Genomic DNA, 16,481 nt, shown 5'->3' with positions numbered 1-16,481 from the left:
TCTGTTTTTCTCATGTTAACCTTTTATTATAGGGGTCTCAGCTAAAAACTGAGAAGGGTAGAAGGAAAATGATTTTCCCTCCCCTACAATCCCCTGAAGTTCTCTTATTTATTGGGCCCCCAAAGGTACAAAGAGACTTTTAGTAGCAGGTGTTTAGCAACTGCACAGGCTCACTTCATAAATATTTGTTGAATTGGTGAATGGGTGTGCCTTATGTGTAATAATGGGATACTATTCACAAGTTCCTGGGAGGTTGTCTTTTTGTTTTCTGAGAGCACTGTGTATCAGAATTGAGACATAACACAACAGAGCTTAGAGGAGAGGGAGCCTCTCATCCACACCTGACGACACAGGGCCTGAGGAGGGTGACACAAGGTGTAGGTGTGTGTCTCTTTTACAGAAATATGTGGGATTCAAATCCTATATTTTATTTAAGCCTTTTAGAAAGAAACATAAAGTTCATTATTACAAGTCTTTTCTTTCACACAGGAAAACTGAGGCTCTGAAGAGCTTAGTGGTTGAATATCTGGAGACTGAATTTTATTTTGAAATATACCAGGAGATTCCAATATTAAAAGTACCACTCTTGTTTATTAACCTTCACTTTGCAGAAAGTAGCTTTTCAGATAGCAAAACATTTCTCCCCTGAAATGAAACAAGTATCTCTGGCTAAAAAGAGAGAAAAGCATTTAATTCCATGCACATAATAAAACATTCACACCACTGCGTGATTCTTGTTAGTGTAGCTCTTTGAAAGGATGGCTCCAGATTTTTGCTGAGGACTGTCTTTAAAAACAAAACAAAAACGAAACTAGTTTAGACTTTAAGACTTTCATATATAATAATTATCAAGACGATACTATGAGTGCTGACTTTTTAAAGGCAAAGATTTTGACTTGAAATACCACTACAAAATTAAGGGTCAGTAGTTGTACAATGCAGATTGCAAAGGAGAAGTTAAAATATGAGTATTATAAAAATATATAGAAAATAGGGGCGCCTGGGTGGCTCAGTCGTTAAGCATCTGCCTTAAGCTCAGGTCATGATCCCAGGGTCCTGGGATCGAGCCCCGCATCGGGCTCCCTGCTCCTCGGGAGGCCTGCTTCTCCCTCTGCCTGCTGCTCCCCCTGCTTGTGTTCCCTCTCTGGCTGTGTCTCTCTCTGTCAAATAAATAAATAAGATCTTTAAAAAAAAAAAACATGTAGAAAACAAATAGTGCGAAATGTCAGTTCTAAGTCTTTTCTAGTACGAGGGACTGTGTAGTACCTCCCAGTGGAGCCCTTCGCTGCTCCCCCTCTGGAGTAAGCACGCACAGCAGACTGGATCCCCAGGAGCTGCTGCAGGTGGGGAGGGGACGGGCGCCACGGTGTGGTGCAGGGGAGCTACTGCCGCCTATGGACACATCACCTCCTCTCTTCTTGGTCAGCCTCCCCTCTGCCTCTGAAAAATCGGGGTGATACACAACCTCCTGGAGTTGTCTGCTAGGGTATGGGAATCCCAGCCTGCTCCTTCACACAGAAGTTCCTGGGGGGCCCAACACTTAAGAACCTCGCGAAGCTCCAAGTTCTGTGTGGCAAGCCACCAAGTTAAATCCCAGATCTCCAGAGTTTCCAGGGCAGGAGGCGGAGACTGAAGAACAGCCCTGTGCGAGGCGATGATCCTGATCTTCTGGGCAGAGCTTACATTTTTTTTTTTTTAAGGTGCACTTTCTCTTAAGCTAAATTCCAAAGTCCTTTGTGAGTGTTAGTGATGTCAGAGGTATTGGCCAGCTTGGTGACTGCATGATGCAGGCGTTATTCCATTACATACACTAATATCCCAAGAGACCGCTTCAGATCAGAGGGCAGAGAAAAAAGATTCACCAGTTTCTCTGAGAGGGTTCATAAGATCCCAGTAAGCACATCTGTGCTACTATGTGAAGGTCAGTCTCAAACGCATGAACATATTTAGAAATCCTGTCATGTGATTGGATTTTCAAAGCATTTGGGTAGAAAGAAAAAAAGGAGATGTGAGATCCTAAAATATGAACCAGGGATCGTTGGAGGGAAACATTTCATGTGGAACTATTCATGTCCGTCCTGCCACTGATTCAACCATGGGAAAGGCCTGTGGCCCATATCCCTAAGGCAGGAGAGCTGACATCCATACAATACATACGAAGTGGTATTCTAGGCACTGTGCTAGGAACTAAGGGTAAACAAGTGAATCAAATCAATCATCCTTACCTTCACAGAGCTTTCAGTCTAGTGGGGGAAAAGTAAAATGATTAAATGCTAAGATCGAAAAGTACGGACAGATATCAGAGGGCATAAAACAGGAAGGCAGGTGTCAGGTAAGACAACCTTGAGTCAGTTACCTAGGTGGAATTAACAAGGTGAAGGGCAGAGAGGAGAAAGAACAGAATGTGCAAAGGTCCTGAGGCAAAAGGAAGCCTGGAATTTTGGTCAGAGTTCATAAAGCATTCGTAGTGGGGGTGGGGGGAGTAAGGTAGTGGAGTGAAAGAGAGAGGTCAAATCAGGTTAAGTCACTGTAGGATTTTTAATCTTTCCAAATGGCACTGAAAAGTCACTGAAGGATTTTAACCTTACAGAGCCATGATCTTGTCTTCAGTCATTCCAGGGGTACAGTAATAGGTGGTGTTACCACTTTCTGGGGGTGAGCTCCTAGTCATAGGGCCCTTTGAAAAATGGCTCAGCCAAGTCCTCCTCAACATGGGGGGTGTAGCTTAATTCTTTCTTATTTGCTTTAGGGGAAAGATGAGAAGATTGTTTTTAAAACTAAGTCCTTCATCTTCCACTTATACAAAAGAACACTTTTCTAAATATAAGAAAAAGTTGCTAATCTTTAACTACAATAATATAGATTTATAAAAGTAAAGTGATACTACAGTCTATAATTTCTACAGTTATTCTGGGCAGTAAGATCCCAGAAATGTAGATTTGTCATTCATCTTCTTGTTTATGATGCACAATCTTCCTTTTTATAAACATTTTTTTAGGGGCGCCTGGATGGCTCAGTCGGTTAAGCATCTGCCTTCAGCTCAGGTCATGATCCCGGGGTCCTGGGATCGAGCCCCGCATCGGGCTCCCTGCTTGGCGGGAGGCCTGCTTCTCCCTCTCCCACTCCCCCTGCTTGTGTTCCGTCTCTTGCTCTCTGTCAAAAAATAAATAAAATCTTTAAAATATATATATATTTTTAAGATTTATTTATTTCAGAGATGGAGGGGGAGAGAGAGAGAGAGCGCGCAAGCGCACTTGTGGGGGGGACAACAAGAATCTAAAGCTGACTCTGCACTGAGCCTGATACAGGGCTCAACCTCATGACTCTGAGATCACCACCCAAGCTGAAACCAAGAGTCAGATGCCCACCCAACTGTGCCACCCAGACACCCCTGATGCATAATAATTCTTTTTTTTTTTTAAGATTTTATTTATTTATTTGAGAGAGAGAATGAGAGACAGAGAGCATGAGAGGGAGGAGGGTCAGAGGGAGAAGCAGACTCCCCACCGAGCAGGGAGCCCGATGCGGGACTCGATCCCGGGACTCCAGGATCATGACCTGAGCCAAAGGCAGACGCTTGACCAACTGAGCTACCCAGGCGCCCAATGCATAATAATTCTTAAAAGCATTATGTGACTCAAACTCCTAGAAATTATTGTCTGAATGTGCCCTTGCCCTACTATTATTTCACCAAGCTTGTAGAACTGGCCTGATTTGCTTACTGCAAATAAAACTTTATTCTGCTATGGCATTTTTTGGGGACAATCTCTACATTACCCTCCACTGTTATATTTAAAAGCACTTGAGAAAATAGCCTGCCATTTATGGGAAACTGGTCCCCAACCAGAGGGTGGGCTGAAACCAGTGTCAGCATGGATAAGCTGATTTAAATTCCTTCTACACTCTTATTTGACTTGTAAACTTGGACACATCTGTTTGCTTGTTTGTTTTTAAACATCTCTGCATCTACAACTCTTTGCTGAAAAAATGGGTACAAGAATGTTTTTCTCTTTGGGGCTTTGTGATAACTGACCAAAAATACAGATAAAGTGCCTTGCATGGAACTTCCTATGTAGAGTTACACAATTTTATAAAGTTATTATTTGCTGCTCCTTCAGGGGAATACGAAGCACATACCTTTAAATGAAGATTTCCCGTGAATTTAGGTAGGGAAGCAGATTTTTGGATGGCTCAATGATTCTTTTTAAGAAGATAGGACATCCGTAGATTCAGTTTTGTTGTATTTTGAAATCTAATGCTTTATAAAATATTGACTGAAGTACTCTGTCTCTTCCTAGAATCCTTTCATTTTATTCTGGACTTGTCCCTGCAATACATTCAAAGTCTGAAGATGACTGTTCCTTATATGCACCTATTCAGGTGGAAAGTGTTTTTTTTTTTTCTTTTTCTTTCTTTCTTTCTTTCTTTCTTTTTTCTTTCTTTTCTTTCTTTCTCTTCTTCCTTCCTTCCTTCCTTTTTTTTTTTCTTGTGTCCTCTACTGACATCTCATGGATTTCCTACGTCAGAACTTTGAAAAAAGAAATCTGTTTGAAATTTTGAAACGCGAGTGCTTAATAGTAGCAGTCATGTTTTGACATTCAAAAAACTTGAAAGAAGAGAAGGATTTTATTTCCTAAATATAGAAGGGAAAATTGTTTCAATTATTTGAGTGACGACTAGTCTGCTTTTACAAAGTTCATTTTCTGGTGATAAAGATGTTGGGCCAAGAAGACTGCAACCAGTGAAGTGTAAGACTCCCTTGTAAGAAGGCTGCGCTCCGAATGCGGGGGTGGGGTGGGGGGAGCTGTTGGCGCTGGAAGCCCTTCCAGATCCAGAAGGAGATTCGCGCTCCCTTTCCTTTCCTTACCACAACCCGTCCTGTAATTAGCGGAGCAAGTCAATCTGAGCTAGGCAAATCACTGGCTTTTGACGAAATAATTATATTTCTGTTGCTCTCGGACGTGTGCACCTCTAAGCCTGAAAAACAGAGAGAGATGTTTTTCTTTTTCGTGACCGGGGGCAGGGAGAAAAAAGGGGAAGCGACGGGGGTACAGGGAGCGAGACCAGGACAAGGTGGAGGGAGAGAGGAAAGGATTCCGTGGGAGCGTGGGAACACTGAGTCCCGCACGGGCAGTTTCAGCACGCAGACACAATGCCCCGTACAGTACGCGATTTGATAACCCCAAGGGGAACAAAACGAGGCTTTTCTCAAGTTTCTGTACCCTCCACAGAGCTCCACAGTGTGTCCCGGCCTCCGCAGCTCCCGGGCCCGGCCGGTAGCTCCCCCACCCCCGCGGGGCCCAGCTTCCCTTCCCGACCCCGAGCCGGCGGCGCCTCCCCGCGTGCCCAGCACACCCCGCGTCCCCTCGTAGGAGCCTGCGGGGGAAAGGGCGCGACGCGTGGGTCGCGCCGGCCCCTTCGCTGGAGGGACGCCCGACGCTGCCTCCGGGGCGGGGACAGCTCCGGCCACCTTGCGCGATTCCGCCCAGAGCTGGCTGGTTCCGGGGGTGGGGGGTCTGGGCGCGCGGCGCTGGCGACAGGGGAGCGCGGCCCCGCGTCGCCCGCGGGCTCGGGCAGGTGCGCGGCGTGTCGGCCCGGTGTGCGCGTCCTCCCGCCCCGCGGCCCGGGCGCCGCGCCCGCCCCGCCCCCGCCCCCGCCCGCGGGCCGCCCGGGGCAGGGCCTGCGGCTGCGGCCCGCGAGCGGCGCACGGGGCATGGGCCGGCGGTCGGCGGCGGAGGGCGGCTGAGGGTGCGCGCCCGGCCAGGCGGTGTGCCCGTTCGCAGCGGGGACCGAGCCGTCGGCTGCAGAGACCCGGCCCCGCGGCGGGCGGCGGGCCGCGGGCGGCGGATCTCCGCTCCGCACTCTGCGCGGCCGAGCGGGCGGCGCTGCCCGGGAGCGATGCGCTGAGCGCACGGAGGGCCGAGCGCCGGACTCGCAGGCGGCGCGGGGAGTCGACCCCATGGAGTTCGCGGGCACCGGGCGGAGCCTGCGGGCGCCGCCGCCGCTGCTGCTGCTGCTGCTCCTGCAGGTGGCCGGGCCGGCGGGCACCCTGGCTGAGACCCTGCTGGACGCGTCGAGGGCCATGGGCGCCAGCTCCAGCCCGCCCAGCCCCGCGAGCGTGGTGGCTCCCGGAACGACGCCGTTCGAGGAGAGTCGCCTGCCAGTGTTCACCCTGGATTACCCCCACGTGCAGATCCCCTTCGAGATCACCCTGTGGATCCTGCTGGCCTCCCTGGCTAAGATAGGTGAGCGAGCTGGACCCAGCAGCTGGGGTGAGGGCGATCGGGTGGGGAAGCGCGGGTGGGCATCTGAGTCTAAAGGGACCCGGGGAGGAACGTTTTCATGCTTTGGTTCTTAAGTGGACATTGGCCTTGAAATAGCCCCAAACTATTAGCCCAGACGAAGTCACCGACGTGCTGCTTACTTTTACCTCAGACGCCAAGTGGTACAGCCCTCTGCCAAAGCAGAGACCTGTTTACTGAGGGAGGAGGCAAGTGGGCTGAGGTTTATTCCTATCTGTCATGGGGAGAGAGGCGCAGGCTAGCACAGAGGCTAAAACGGTTAAAGCCCTAGATGCTCCGAGGAGAGGAGGCGCCTTGGCCAAGACACAGACCCTGCCATGCACCTGACTAATGAAGTGCCTGGGAGGGGACCAGGGACAACTGAGCGCTTGCAGCTGGGACAGGAACACCCTGTCTCCTCCCACCTTTGGGCTGAGGCTGTCACTCTCCAGGAAGCTTTTTCTTAGGCGACTGAGCCTAGTGAAGTGAGATGCATATGTGAAGATCATTAACCCATTTTTCAGACTCTCTCTTTAACTCTCGTTTGGAAAGCCGAAGCTCAGAATGTATTTTCTCACCTTCATTCTCCATCCCCCCCCACATAAACTTTTGTTGTGATCATGGGGGCTTTACATTATTTTTACTTTATATTTTAAGTACTTTTTTAATTTTGAAATATGTCAACTACTGTTGTTGTAAAGATTCAAAGAAGTTATTAGGTCAAAAGAATGTTTGCATTATTGCATACGTCTTCAACATTTGTCCTGGGAAGGATCCCGTGCTGTACGATGAGGCAGGTCTCCATAAAGGATGAAGACGCCTTGCCCGTCAGCCTCCAGCTTATTGATTGGTGGGAGAGGTGCCACACACACCAGTGACCGTAATACAGGAAAGTGCTAAGTAGTGTGACAAACTCCAAAAAGATAATATGGCAGTGTAGGGAGGCAGAAATCACTTCCTCATGCAAAGGAAGCATTTAAATGGGGTTTTCAAGGAAGACCAGGATATGGTCAGTTGGAGATGAAAGGGAACAACGTTCTAGACAGGCATAAATAGAGACATAAATTGAGGGCAAACACAAAGCAGTCCGAAGAGATGGCTTTCTACGAGGGTGGAAGTTGGGGTAGGTGAACCTGATGTCAGATGAAATTAATTAGATTCTATTAATGATGACAAAAGGGGGCACATGCTGTTTAATGACTTCGCAGTCTGCGATTGCCTGGCTTTGACATGGTTGTACTAGTTGCGTGTTTTAATTCCACCTGAGAAATGGAAGCAGAGGAAATGGATTTCCCTATCTATCAAGTAGGTATGTGCATTTGCATAAATTCATTGCCCGTAATAATAAACTCAGGTGCTATCTTCTCACAACAACCCTGCCATGTGGGAAGGACAGATATTAATACCCCCCCACACACACACACACACTGGGTAGAGGCGGAAACTGAAATTCCAGAGAGTTGACATGAGTTGCTCACAGACACACCAAGTGGGGAGCCAAATGCAGGCTCCGTTGACTCACTCTCTCTCCCAGCCTCCATCACTGGCCTGGTGCTTTTGGGCCCTGTTTCCATTACTGCTTCTTGGTTGCCATTTCTATTCAATTACAACATTTTGTTTTGTTCTTCACTCCTGATTATTTTAATCTAATTAATTACACTAATAACAGCCGCTGGTAGGCACTTAAGTTCATTATCTCTAATTTTCACAACCATCCTGGGTAGGTATGATTACCCCGTTTACTATACGGCGAAGCAGAAGTGGGGAGGTTACCTTGCTGGTGGGTGGGGAGCCAGAATTCCACCCAGGTCTGTCTGATGTCTCATCTTCGTGGCTATCCTGGAGGCTTGTTTTCTCAGGAGGATTAAATGAGACTACCTATGTTTAACATTCTTAGAAAATCCTGGGCATGGAATGAGTGCTGACTACTGTCATCATTAGTAGGAGTGGAAAAGGAGTCACAGTATCCTCACTCGGTTCTCTGGTACTGTCTCCCCTTTTCCACTGGGCTGGGCTACCTCCTGCCTTTCTCTGTTTCTGTTTTAGGCTCAGCCTTTTCCAAGTGCTCTTATTTGCGTGGGTTGCTTTTTCATACTTGTTCTTTTTCCATCATGATCCATTCATCTTGTTGGACCTTACTCTGTTAATTGTGTGGCATTTTATTAAAATGCTTGTCTGAGGTCGTAGGTGTATTGATCTGCCCATGGGCAGTACTTTTTTTTTTTTATCCAGATGTATTTCTATCCCCTGGCACTTGCTGTTCTCCCAGTCTTTCAGGCCTTCCCCCCCCATCCCCCCAGTTTTCAACTTCACTGGCTACTATCTCCTCTTTCTCTTCTGCATCTGGGGTGGCACAGAGATGAAAATACAGACAGGTGTTCATGTCTCCCAACCAGAAGGGTCTGAGCAGAGAGAGACCTGAGTAGAGACTGCCATGGGTGGGGTGAAGGATATAGTTCCGAGAGCAGAAAGTGCAGTTTTAGAGTCCTAAAAGCTAGTCCTTGGGGTCTTTCCTAGGTTCTTACTGTATATAGTTCAACCCTGTCCTCCTGTTGCAGCTCTGTCTGTCCTTAGACGAGCCTGGAAATGCCCAGATACCCCCCATCGTCTCCCCCAGGACCTAAACTTTCTGTGGGCTTTGGGGAAGACTGTCCTTGTATTGAGGGATGCCTTTCCAGCCCATTCAGCAGTCTCTAGTCATTCAAATTCTATTGTAACTTTTGCACTGGAAAAACTGTTATTTGGGGGTGACTTAGATGACTTAATTTGCTCATACTTGGGGCAGGATGATGAATTGAGCTGTGCAGGGGACTTGAGGTGATGAGATAACAGATGTGTTAACTCATGTGAAATGCCACGGTTTCTATTTGGGGCACTTTTATGCCGTGAACCCAGTGTACCTGAACTTAACCTGCTGCAGAGAACATGGAGACACATTGCTAGTGATTAATCTAAACAAAGATAATAGGTTGCCCCGAATGGAGGCTCCTAATCACATCTGTAGGTTTCAATCATGCCGGGTGGTGAAATCAGCATAGTTTGCTAGATTGCAGCACAATATAATCTTAGAAATATTGCAGTAAGAAGTGCGCAAGTGCATTTTTGGCAGAGTGTTGAATGATTCAACTTTTCATTGTTTTTATCTGATTATCAGGGAAACTCAATTTCTGAATTATTTGGTTAAAAAGAACGTTCTATAGTCATGATGATGATGTGAATGCATATGTAAAGTAGGTTAAATAAATAAAAGAACATAGAATTTAGTACAACTTTGAATAGTTTTTAAAATTTTGGCAAGAAACATTTCCCAATTTGTTTTTCACTTAGATCCTTACACAGGTGAAGTTGTATTGTTCTTTATTTTGAATGCTTATATTTTGAATAACTGTTGATTTTTTTAACAGCTATAAATGCACACCTTGCTTGGTAAATCCTATACACAGGGATGGAGTTCTGTAGTTTAGAATAATAGGTAGCCAAAGAATTAAGAAGAGAAAAATTTCCTGGAGTGTTCTAAGATGGTCTTCTCTGCTTTCCTTGCCCATGAAGTGGATCAGTGAGCTTTGCCCTAAACTGGGTGAACTTGGGCATGTGTTCTACCTCTCTTTGAAGTCCAGGAACAGAGCACTGGGTCTCTACTCTGTAAAGCAACAGAACTCCCTTCTTTGTCCTCAGTGGTTTCCCAGATGTCCCCTCACTTATCTTGTAGTCTTGAGCTGGCCTGTTTGCCTCTTCCAGGTGTCACCATGCATCCTGACCTTTTCGTTTCCTTTACCCTTAAACTTGGGGTTAGGATGCAGAATTTTCCACTTTCCTCCACCCTGTTGTCTTTTTTTTTTTTTTAAAGATTTTATTTATTTATTCATGAGAGATAGAGAGAGAGACAGGCAGAGGCAGAGGGAGAAGCAGGCTCCCCGCGGAGCAGGGAGCCCGATGCGGGACTCGATCCCAGGACCCTGGGATCGTGACCTGAGCTGAAGGCAGACGCTTAACCTACTGAGCCACCCAGGCGTCCCGCACCCTGTTGTCTTGACATTAAATAACTTGTTTGTAGTATTGTTTTAAGGAAAAGGCAAAGCAGTTTGGTCCGTGAAGGTTTCTCCTCTGGGCTCCAGTCTGTCCTGATTTGAAATATGAAACCACATAGTTTCTTCAGTTGATATCTATCTGTATTACCTGAGATCTCGATCTCTTAGAAAAACCTACCCTTGCCCTTGATCTGTTTCTCTTTGTTGTATTCGGTGTTCTTGAAGCATATACAGCAGCTGGTTGGTCAGGGGATGAAGCAGATGATCTTCACCTGTTTGTGAATCACATCTCACTTTGAACACACTTCTGAAGCTAAGTCTTCCTCATGGCATGTGTTTGTTCTTAAGCTAAAAGAAGAGTTTTGATCCTTTTTGTCTCTAAGTTTCCATCTTTTCCCTTTGGGCTAAACAAAGGATGAAGGATGGCTGCAATAGCTTTCTTATATTCTTTATAAAGATCATTTTAGGTGTCTTCTAGAATTTTATCACTCTAACAGAGAAATATTTTCTTATCTTTTAAAAGAATAACAGGTAATTTTTCACCAAAAATGTTACTCTCTGTATCAACTTCCACAATGACAGTAATTATCATTAATGGGATACTTTTTTATTTTTTTACGGAATTCTTTCACATAAGAAGCCCTAAAATTATCAAAGGACTTTTTGTATAAATGTGTTTGTTCCTGTAGGGTTGTAAAAACTCACCTGTAAAACCAAGTGAATTTGTTGATTTGTATGTGGATAGATTTTCATCAGTGATTCAATTGCTTTTTAAGGTTTACAGTTCTATTTGGCGTATCTATTTCTTCTTCAGTCAGTTTTAGTACTTGTGTTTTTATTTTTCTGGAAAATCATCATTTCATTTGAGTTTTTACATTTATGGGAAGGAAGTTATCTTCTATTTAAAAATACCTACTTTATCTGCATTTATTATTCTACCTTTTTATTCCTAATACTGTTATTTTTGTTTTTCTTTACCTTGATCAACATTCTCAGAAGTTTATCTATTTTATACTTTTTCAAAGAATTGGATTTTGATTGGTTTCTAGTTTATCACTTTCTTCTCTTTATTATTTAGCTACTCCTACTTTATTGGTGTGTATTTTTAATTTTTTTTTCATTCCTGAATTTAGAGCTTAGCTCATTAGTTATTGAATTTACTTGTTTTCTTATATGTCGACTCCAACCTTGCAAAGGTAGTTAATTCCTGAAAAAACACTTATAGTTGAAAACATAATGTTACTTTCAGTAATTTCAGTGATGAATATTTTTATGAACTCTGCTCCAAAATTGTCATGTCCTTACACTAAAATGACATCAGTCTTATTAAAATAGACAAAACTCTTTCAACAGTTTATTTTAGTTATTATAACTCTTAAGAAGCCATTTTTCTTCATCAGTCTCTCCAAAATATGGCTATTTCTGTGTTTTCATTAAATTCAAAGCTATGGGGGTGCCTGGGTGGCTCAGTTGTTAAGCGTCTGCCTTTGGCTCAGGTCATGATCCCAGGGTCCTGGGATCGAGCCCCGTATCGGGCTCCCTGCTCTGAGGGAAGCCTGCTTCTCCCTCTCCCACTCCCCCTGCTTGTGTTCCCTCTCTCGCTGTGTCTCTCTCTGTCAAATAAATAAATAAAATCTTTAAAAAAAAAATAAATTCAAAGCTATGATAAACTGACATTTAAGACTATGGTACAAAGCATAGTCATGATAATTCTAAGTTTATGTAAATTCATCTTTATTGCAAATTGTAACAATAAAGAGCATGGCAGAGACTAAAGAATTCAGGGAGGGGATGCAGATGAAATTGTACTTTCCCAGTAAATTGCATGAAATCATTATTGCTGTCAACTGACAAACCTTTATATTCTGAGAGGAGAACTTAACACAAATTATCAGTGATAAAGCTGAAAAGATAACTGATGTATCTCATCAGGGGCACTCCGCCACTAATTTAAAGTCTATAAAATCCAATTTAGTCTTCATGAAATCAAAGAAATGCCTCATGAGCTGAAATAGGAATATTAAAAGAAACTCTTTTTAAAGATGGTTTCCCATAATCCAAATGGGTATATCTTCAAGGAATGGCAATATATGTATTGAAGGCTAGAAATACATTGCTCTGCCTACTTCAGTTGCACTGTATAGTTTTGATATGTAGAGTTTTCACTGTTGTTTAGTTCTCAGTATTTTTAAATTTCCTTGTGATTTTTTAAAAAAGATTTTATTTATCTACTTATTTATTTTTGAGAGAGAGAGGGAGAGAGAGAGAGAGTGCGTGAGCAGGGCGAGAGGCAGAGGGAGAGGGAGAGAGAGAATCTCAAGCAGACTCTGAGCTGAGTGTGGAGCCTGACACGGGGCTCAATCTCATGACCTGAGGTCAAGACCTGAGCCAAAATCAGGAGTCGGTCCCTTAACCCACTGAGCCACCCAGGCACGCCCTCTTTGTGATTTTTATTATTCTAGCCCAATAATTATTTACAATGATAGGTTTTAGTTAGTAAACATATAGAGATATGTGGTTATTTTTTATTTTATTCATATTTTATTACATTTGGTTTAGATAGGATGTTTTCTGTGGTTTAATATATGGTCCTTGTTTATTTTTATTTAAATTTTAGTTAATAAACATACAGTGCAATATTGGTTTTGGGAGCAGAATGTAGTGATTCATCACCTAATTATATGGTCCTTTTTAAACTGCATTTTCCATGCTTGCTTAAAAAAGATATATATTCTCTATTTATTTGGTGAAGGATTTTATACAGGCACATGTGCACATATGCAGACACACATACACACTAGATTAAATTTGTAAGTATGATGTTCAGATCTTTAATAGAATTGCCGAGTTTTTTGGCTGTTTTAACTATTAGGTTATATGGTATATTAAAATCAGTGTCTAAGATTGTGATGCCAATTACTGTTTATAATTTTGTTAATTTTTGCTTTGTATATTTTGATGCTAAGTTATTAGGTGCATACAAGTTTAATATTGTTATATCTTCTGAGCGAATTTGTCCTTTAATTATTAAGTTATGAACTTCTTTATTTTCAGTAGTATTCTTGTGGCTCACAGTCTGTTTTTTCTTTTATTACAATTGCTATTCAAAATAAAACTAGATTTTGCACATGTCTTTTTTCTGTATCTGTTTTCCACATCTATATTTTCCAGACATATCTTTTCCTATACCATTACTATTAAATCAACTAGATAATTTTCATTTAGATACATTTTATTAAACCACCTATAGCTGGATTTTTTTTGTCTTTAATTTAAATTTTAAAAATATCTGTAATTTCAAAAGAAGTGCAGTTACATTTATTGTGCATTTATTGTGAGTTATATATCTGGGCTTACTTTCTTTGTTTACTGTGCTTTTATTTGGTGTCTTTAGTTTTCTTGTCATATTTTGGCTTAGTATTTTTTTTTCATTTATTTTTTATATATTATTATATATTCTGTTTCTATTCCTTTTGTGGTTGACTCTTCAATTTTAATCTGATTACCTGATTTAACAGGAGTCAGGCCAGGCTGCTTTGGCTCACATTTTCCTACACATATTTTGTAGTTGTATGATATTGTGTGCATAACTTAAACTCTCTGGGTTCAGTTGCTTTATTGGTTAAATGGGTAAATAAAAGTACCAATGTCATAGGCTGTTGTAAAAATTAAATTAGCTAATATATGTAAAATCTTAAAATAATTTTTTGAAATGTGGTAAACATAGTATTTGCTATTTTATTATCGTTTTATCCTCTTTCTGAATAATACTTAAACTATAAAAATTTTTGACTGCTATCTGTCTGTTGCAGGATTTTAATTTTTTGTCTTATAATTTAGACCTGGTCTATATTTAATTTATTCCAAATTAGATTTTAATTTTTTGATGTGATTTATATTTCATTTCCTCCAAATTAGTTTTTAATTTTTATAAGCAGTGTTTACATTTGCAAACATGCTTATCAATTTTTTATTATTACTTCTTCTGTCTCCCCCTTTCCCCCGGATTGTTTTCTTTTTACTGAAACATGTTCTTTGGTGTATACTTCAGGGAGGGCCTTTGAATGAGAGATTTTCTTGATCTTTGACAATGTCTTTGATTATTCTTTTGAACGATTATATAACAGAGTATAGGGGTTGGAAATATTATCTCTTATCAGTTGGAAGACATTATTTCATTACTTTCTGACCCCTTTTGTTGCTAAGGAGAATTATGTTATTATTCTTATTGCCCTTTGGAATTAATCTGACTTTTCTGTTGGCTTGTATTTAAGATTCTTCATTTGGTTATTTCTGATATTCTTCTGTTTCTTTGATGTGTCTAGGTATTGATTTATTCTGTTTTTGTTTCTTGGAACTTGAGCTTCCATGTTTCTTAATGCGGTTTCATGTTTTTCATCTGTTTATTTTTCTTTTCTATTTCTTAGTAATTTTATCAGACCTTTTTACTAGTATCCCGTTACTCTCAGTGTTTCTAATCTGTGCTTAACCTACTCACTGGATTTTTCATTTTAATTATATTTTCATTATGCTGTTTTGGCTCTTTTTTAAGTGGATCTGTGTTTTGTTCATACTTTTCTACTATTCAATTAATTTTTATTCCTCCTTTGATTTTTTTCATTTATTTAAACTATATTCATTTTATAGTTTTTTTTAGATTTTTCTGTTATTTTTAGTTGTCGCTAATTCTTATGTTTATCACATTTACTGACTTTCCCTTTGGGGTATTTATTTCCTTATATAGATTATATTTTTTGTTGTGAGCTTAGCTTCAGCAGGGGATGTTTACTTGGAAGTGGTTTGTTTCCCTTAAGTTATGAATGGTTCTTCCAAAAATGGTTTTGAGTTTTCGTGCTGGGACCCAGAGTTTTAGTGGTTGGCTTTTAGTACCAGCTTGGTTTTCCCATATGATTCAAGTGGACTTTATACCTGTATGTGGTATAAACCTGGAATTTTAAACTTTATAGGGAGAATTTTCTCTCTGCCCAAGGCCATAAAGAGTTGATGTGTTTCCTTCTATTTTTCCGACTATTGGCATCTTTTAGTATTTATTTATTTGGCACAAAGTAGCTCTTTGAGACTCAGGAATTTATGCATGAATGCTTCCCTCACTGGTCTGATGTCAAATTTTTTGTCTTCATGTAGGTGTTCAAATACATAGGGCAGGTAATTTGTCTGGAATCCCCCTGGTTCACTGTGGCTTGAAATCCTCCTGTCATCTCTTGCTTTGACTCTTCTCTTTATTTCTGGCCTTCCAGACATTTTCCTTTATTTTGAATGTGGCTAGATGTTAATCTTGTATGTTTGAAGTAAGAGGTGGCTTTATCTGTGTTCACATTGTTGGATGGCTCAGTGACATTGTACTTGGCACTTTTTAAACAAATGCTTGCTATATAATGTTTAAAGTCCATGGATATGTTCTGTTTATAGAATATCATAATGGATTCTCTTTAATAATGTAAGGTGAATATAATATGTGCTTTCCTAGTTTTCCTGTGTTCAGGATGTGAAGATGTGACTATTCTGCTTTTATCTTCTATGTTTTCATAGTTGGGTAGAAGAGAAATAACTCATCAATTGAAAAAGTGTTGGACCTAAGTTTTGGAAAAGATGTCCCCCAGATTAGAAGTAGGAGGACCCTATTGCAATTCGAGTTCTGCCATCAACTTTGTTGTATGACCCTGCCAAGTCTTCAACTACTTGGTTCTCACATTTAATTAGTAGAAGTAGGGATATGTATCTGCCCCATCTGTTTAACATTTCCACAGGGATAATATGAGATACTCTGTAGGGGAGGAAGTAATTTATAACAAAGGTTTTACTTTTATATAGCAAAGGAAACTTAAGCCAAGAGAAGCATGTGTTTATTATATTAAAGTGATGTGCAGACATGGGCGTATTGTCATTCCAAATGAGGCATGCACAATTACAGGTTACTCTCTTGCAATTACATCTTTTAAATGTAATGAATCATAATTGATGTACTTCCTGCAACAGTCGTGCACATTGTTCATCACCATCCAAGGGCTTTCTAATCTTGATTGTAAAATTCATCCCTTGTTTGAAGATGTATGTATTCCTTTCCCTCTTCAATCATTCCAGGGGAGGACCTGAGAATGCCTTTGAAAGCTATGTGGCTGTGACATAATCATATTTTAAAGGTGAGTTTCAT

General features: G+C 41.6%; 1 protein-coding gene and 1 long non-coding RNA gene across 2 annotated transcripts in view; one reads left to right on the top strand and one right to left on the bottom strand.

Annotated features, from left to right (window-relative positions):
- Positions 1 to 571: 571 nt before the first annotated feature.
- Positions 572 to 4,395, bottom strand: LOC145723701 (uncharacterized). The gene is made up of 2 exons (XR_014148958.1): positions 4,138 to 4,395; positions 572 to 786 (listed from the first exon to the last, which is right to left on the bottom strand). It is a non-coding gene; the product is annotated as an uncharacterized LOC145723701 (long non-coding RNA).
- A 1,377-nt stretch (positions 4,396 to 5,772) lies between these two features.
- SLC9A2 (solute carrier family 9 member A2) overlaps positions 5,773 to 16,481 on the top strand; it is a 98,097-nt gene continuing 87,388 nt past the window's right edge. The window contains exon 1 of the mRNA XM_081832301.1: positions 5,773 to 6,245. Within this exon, the coding sequence (XP_081688427.1) occupies positions 5,960 to 6,245 (286 nt within the window). The 5' untranslated portion in view covers positions 5,773 to 5,959. The remainder of the gene's footprint in view (positions 6,246 to 16,481) is intronic.

Source organism: Leptonychotes weddellii, chromosome 10, assembly GCF_054177405.1.
Source record: "Leptonychotes weddellii isolate Sample4059 chromosome 10, ASM5417740v2, whole genome shotgun sequence".
In the NCBI taxonomy this organism is placed as follows: Eukaryota; Metazoa; Chordata; class Mammalia; order Carnivora; family Phocidae; genus Leptonychotes; species Leptonychotes weddellii.
Note: the sequence above shows the minus strand (reverse complement) of the source record. Positions and strands in the feature narration are given on the sequence as shown.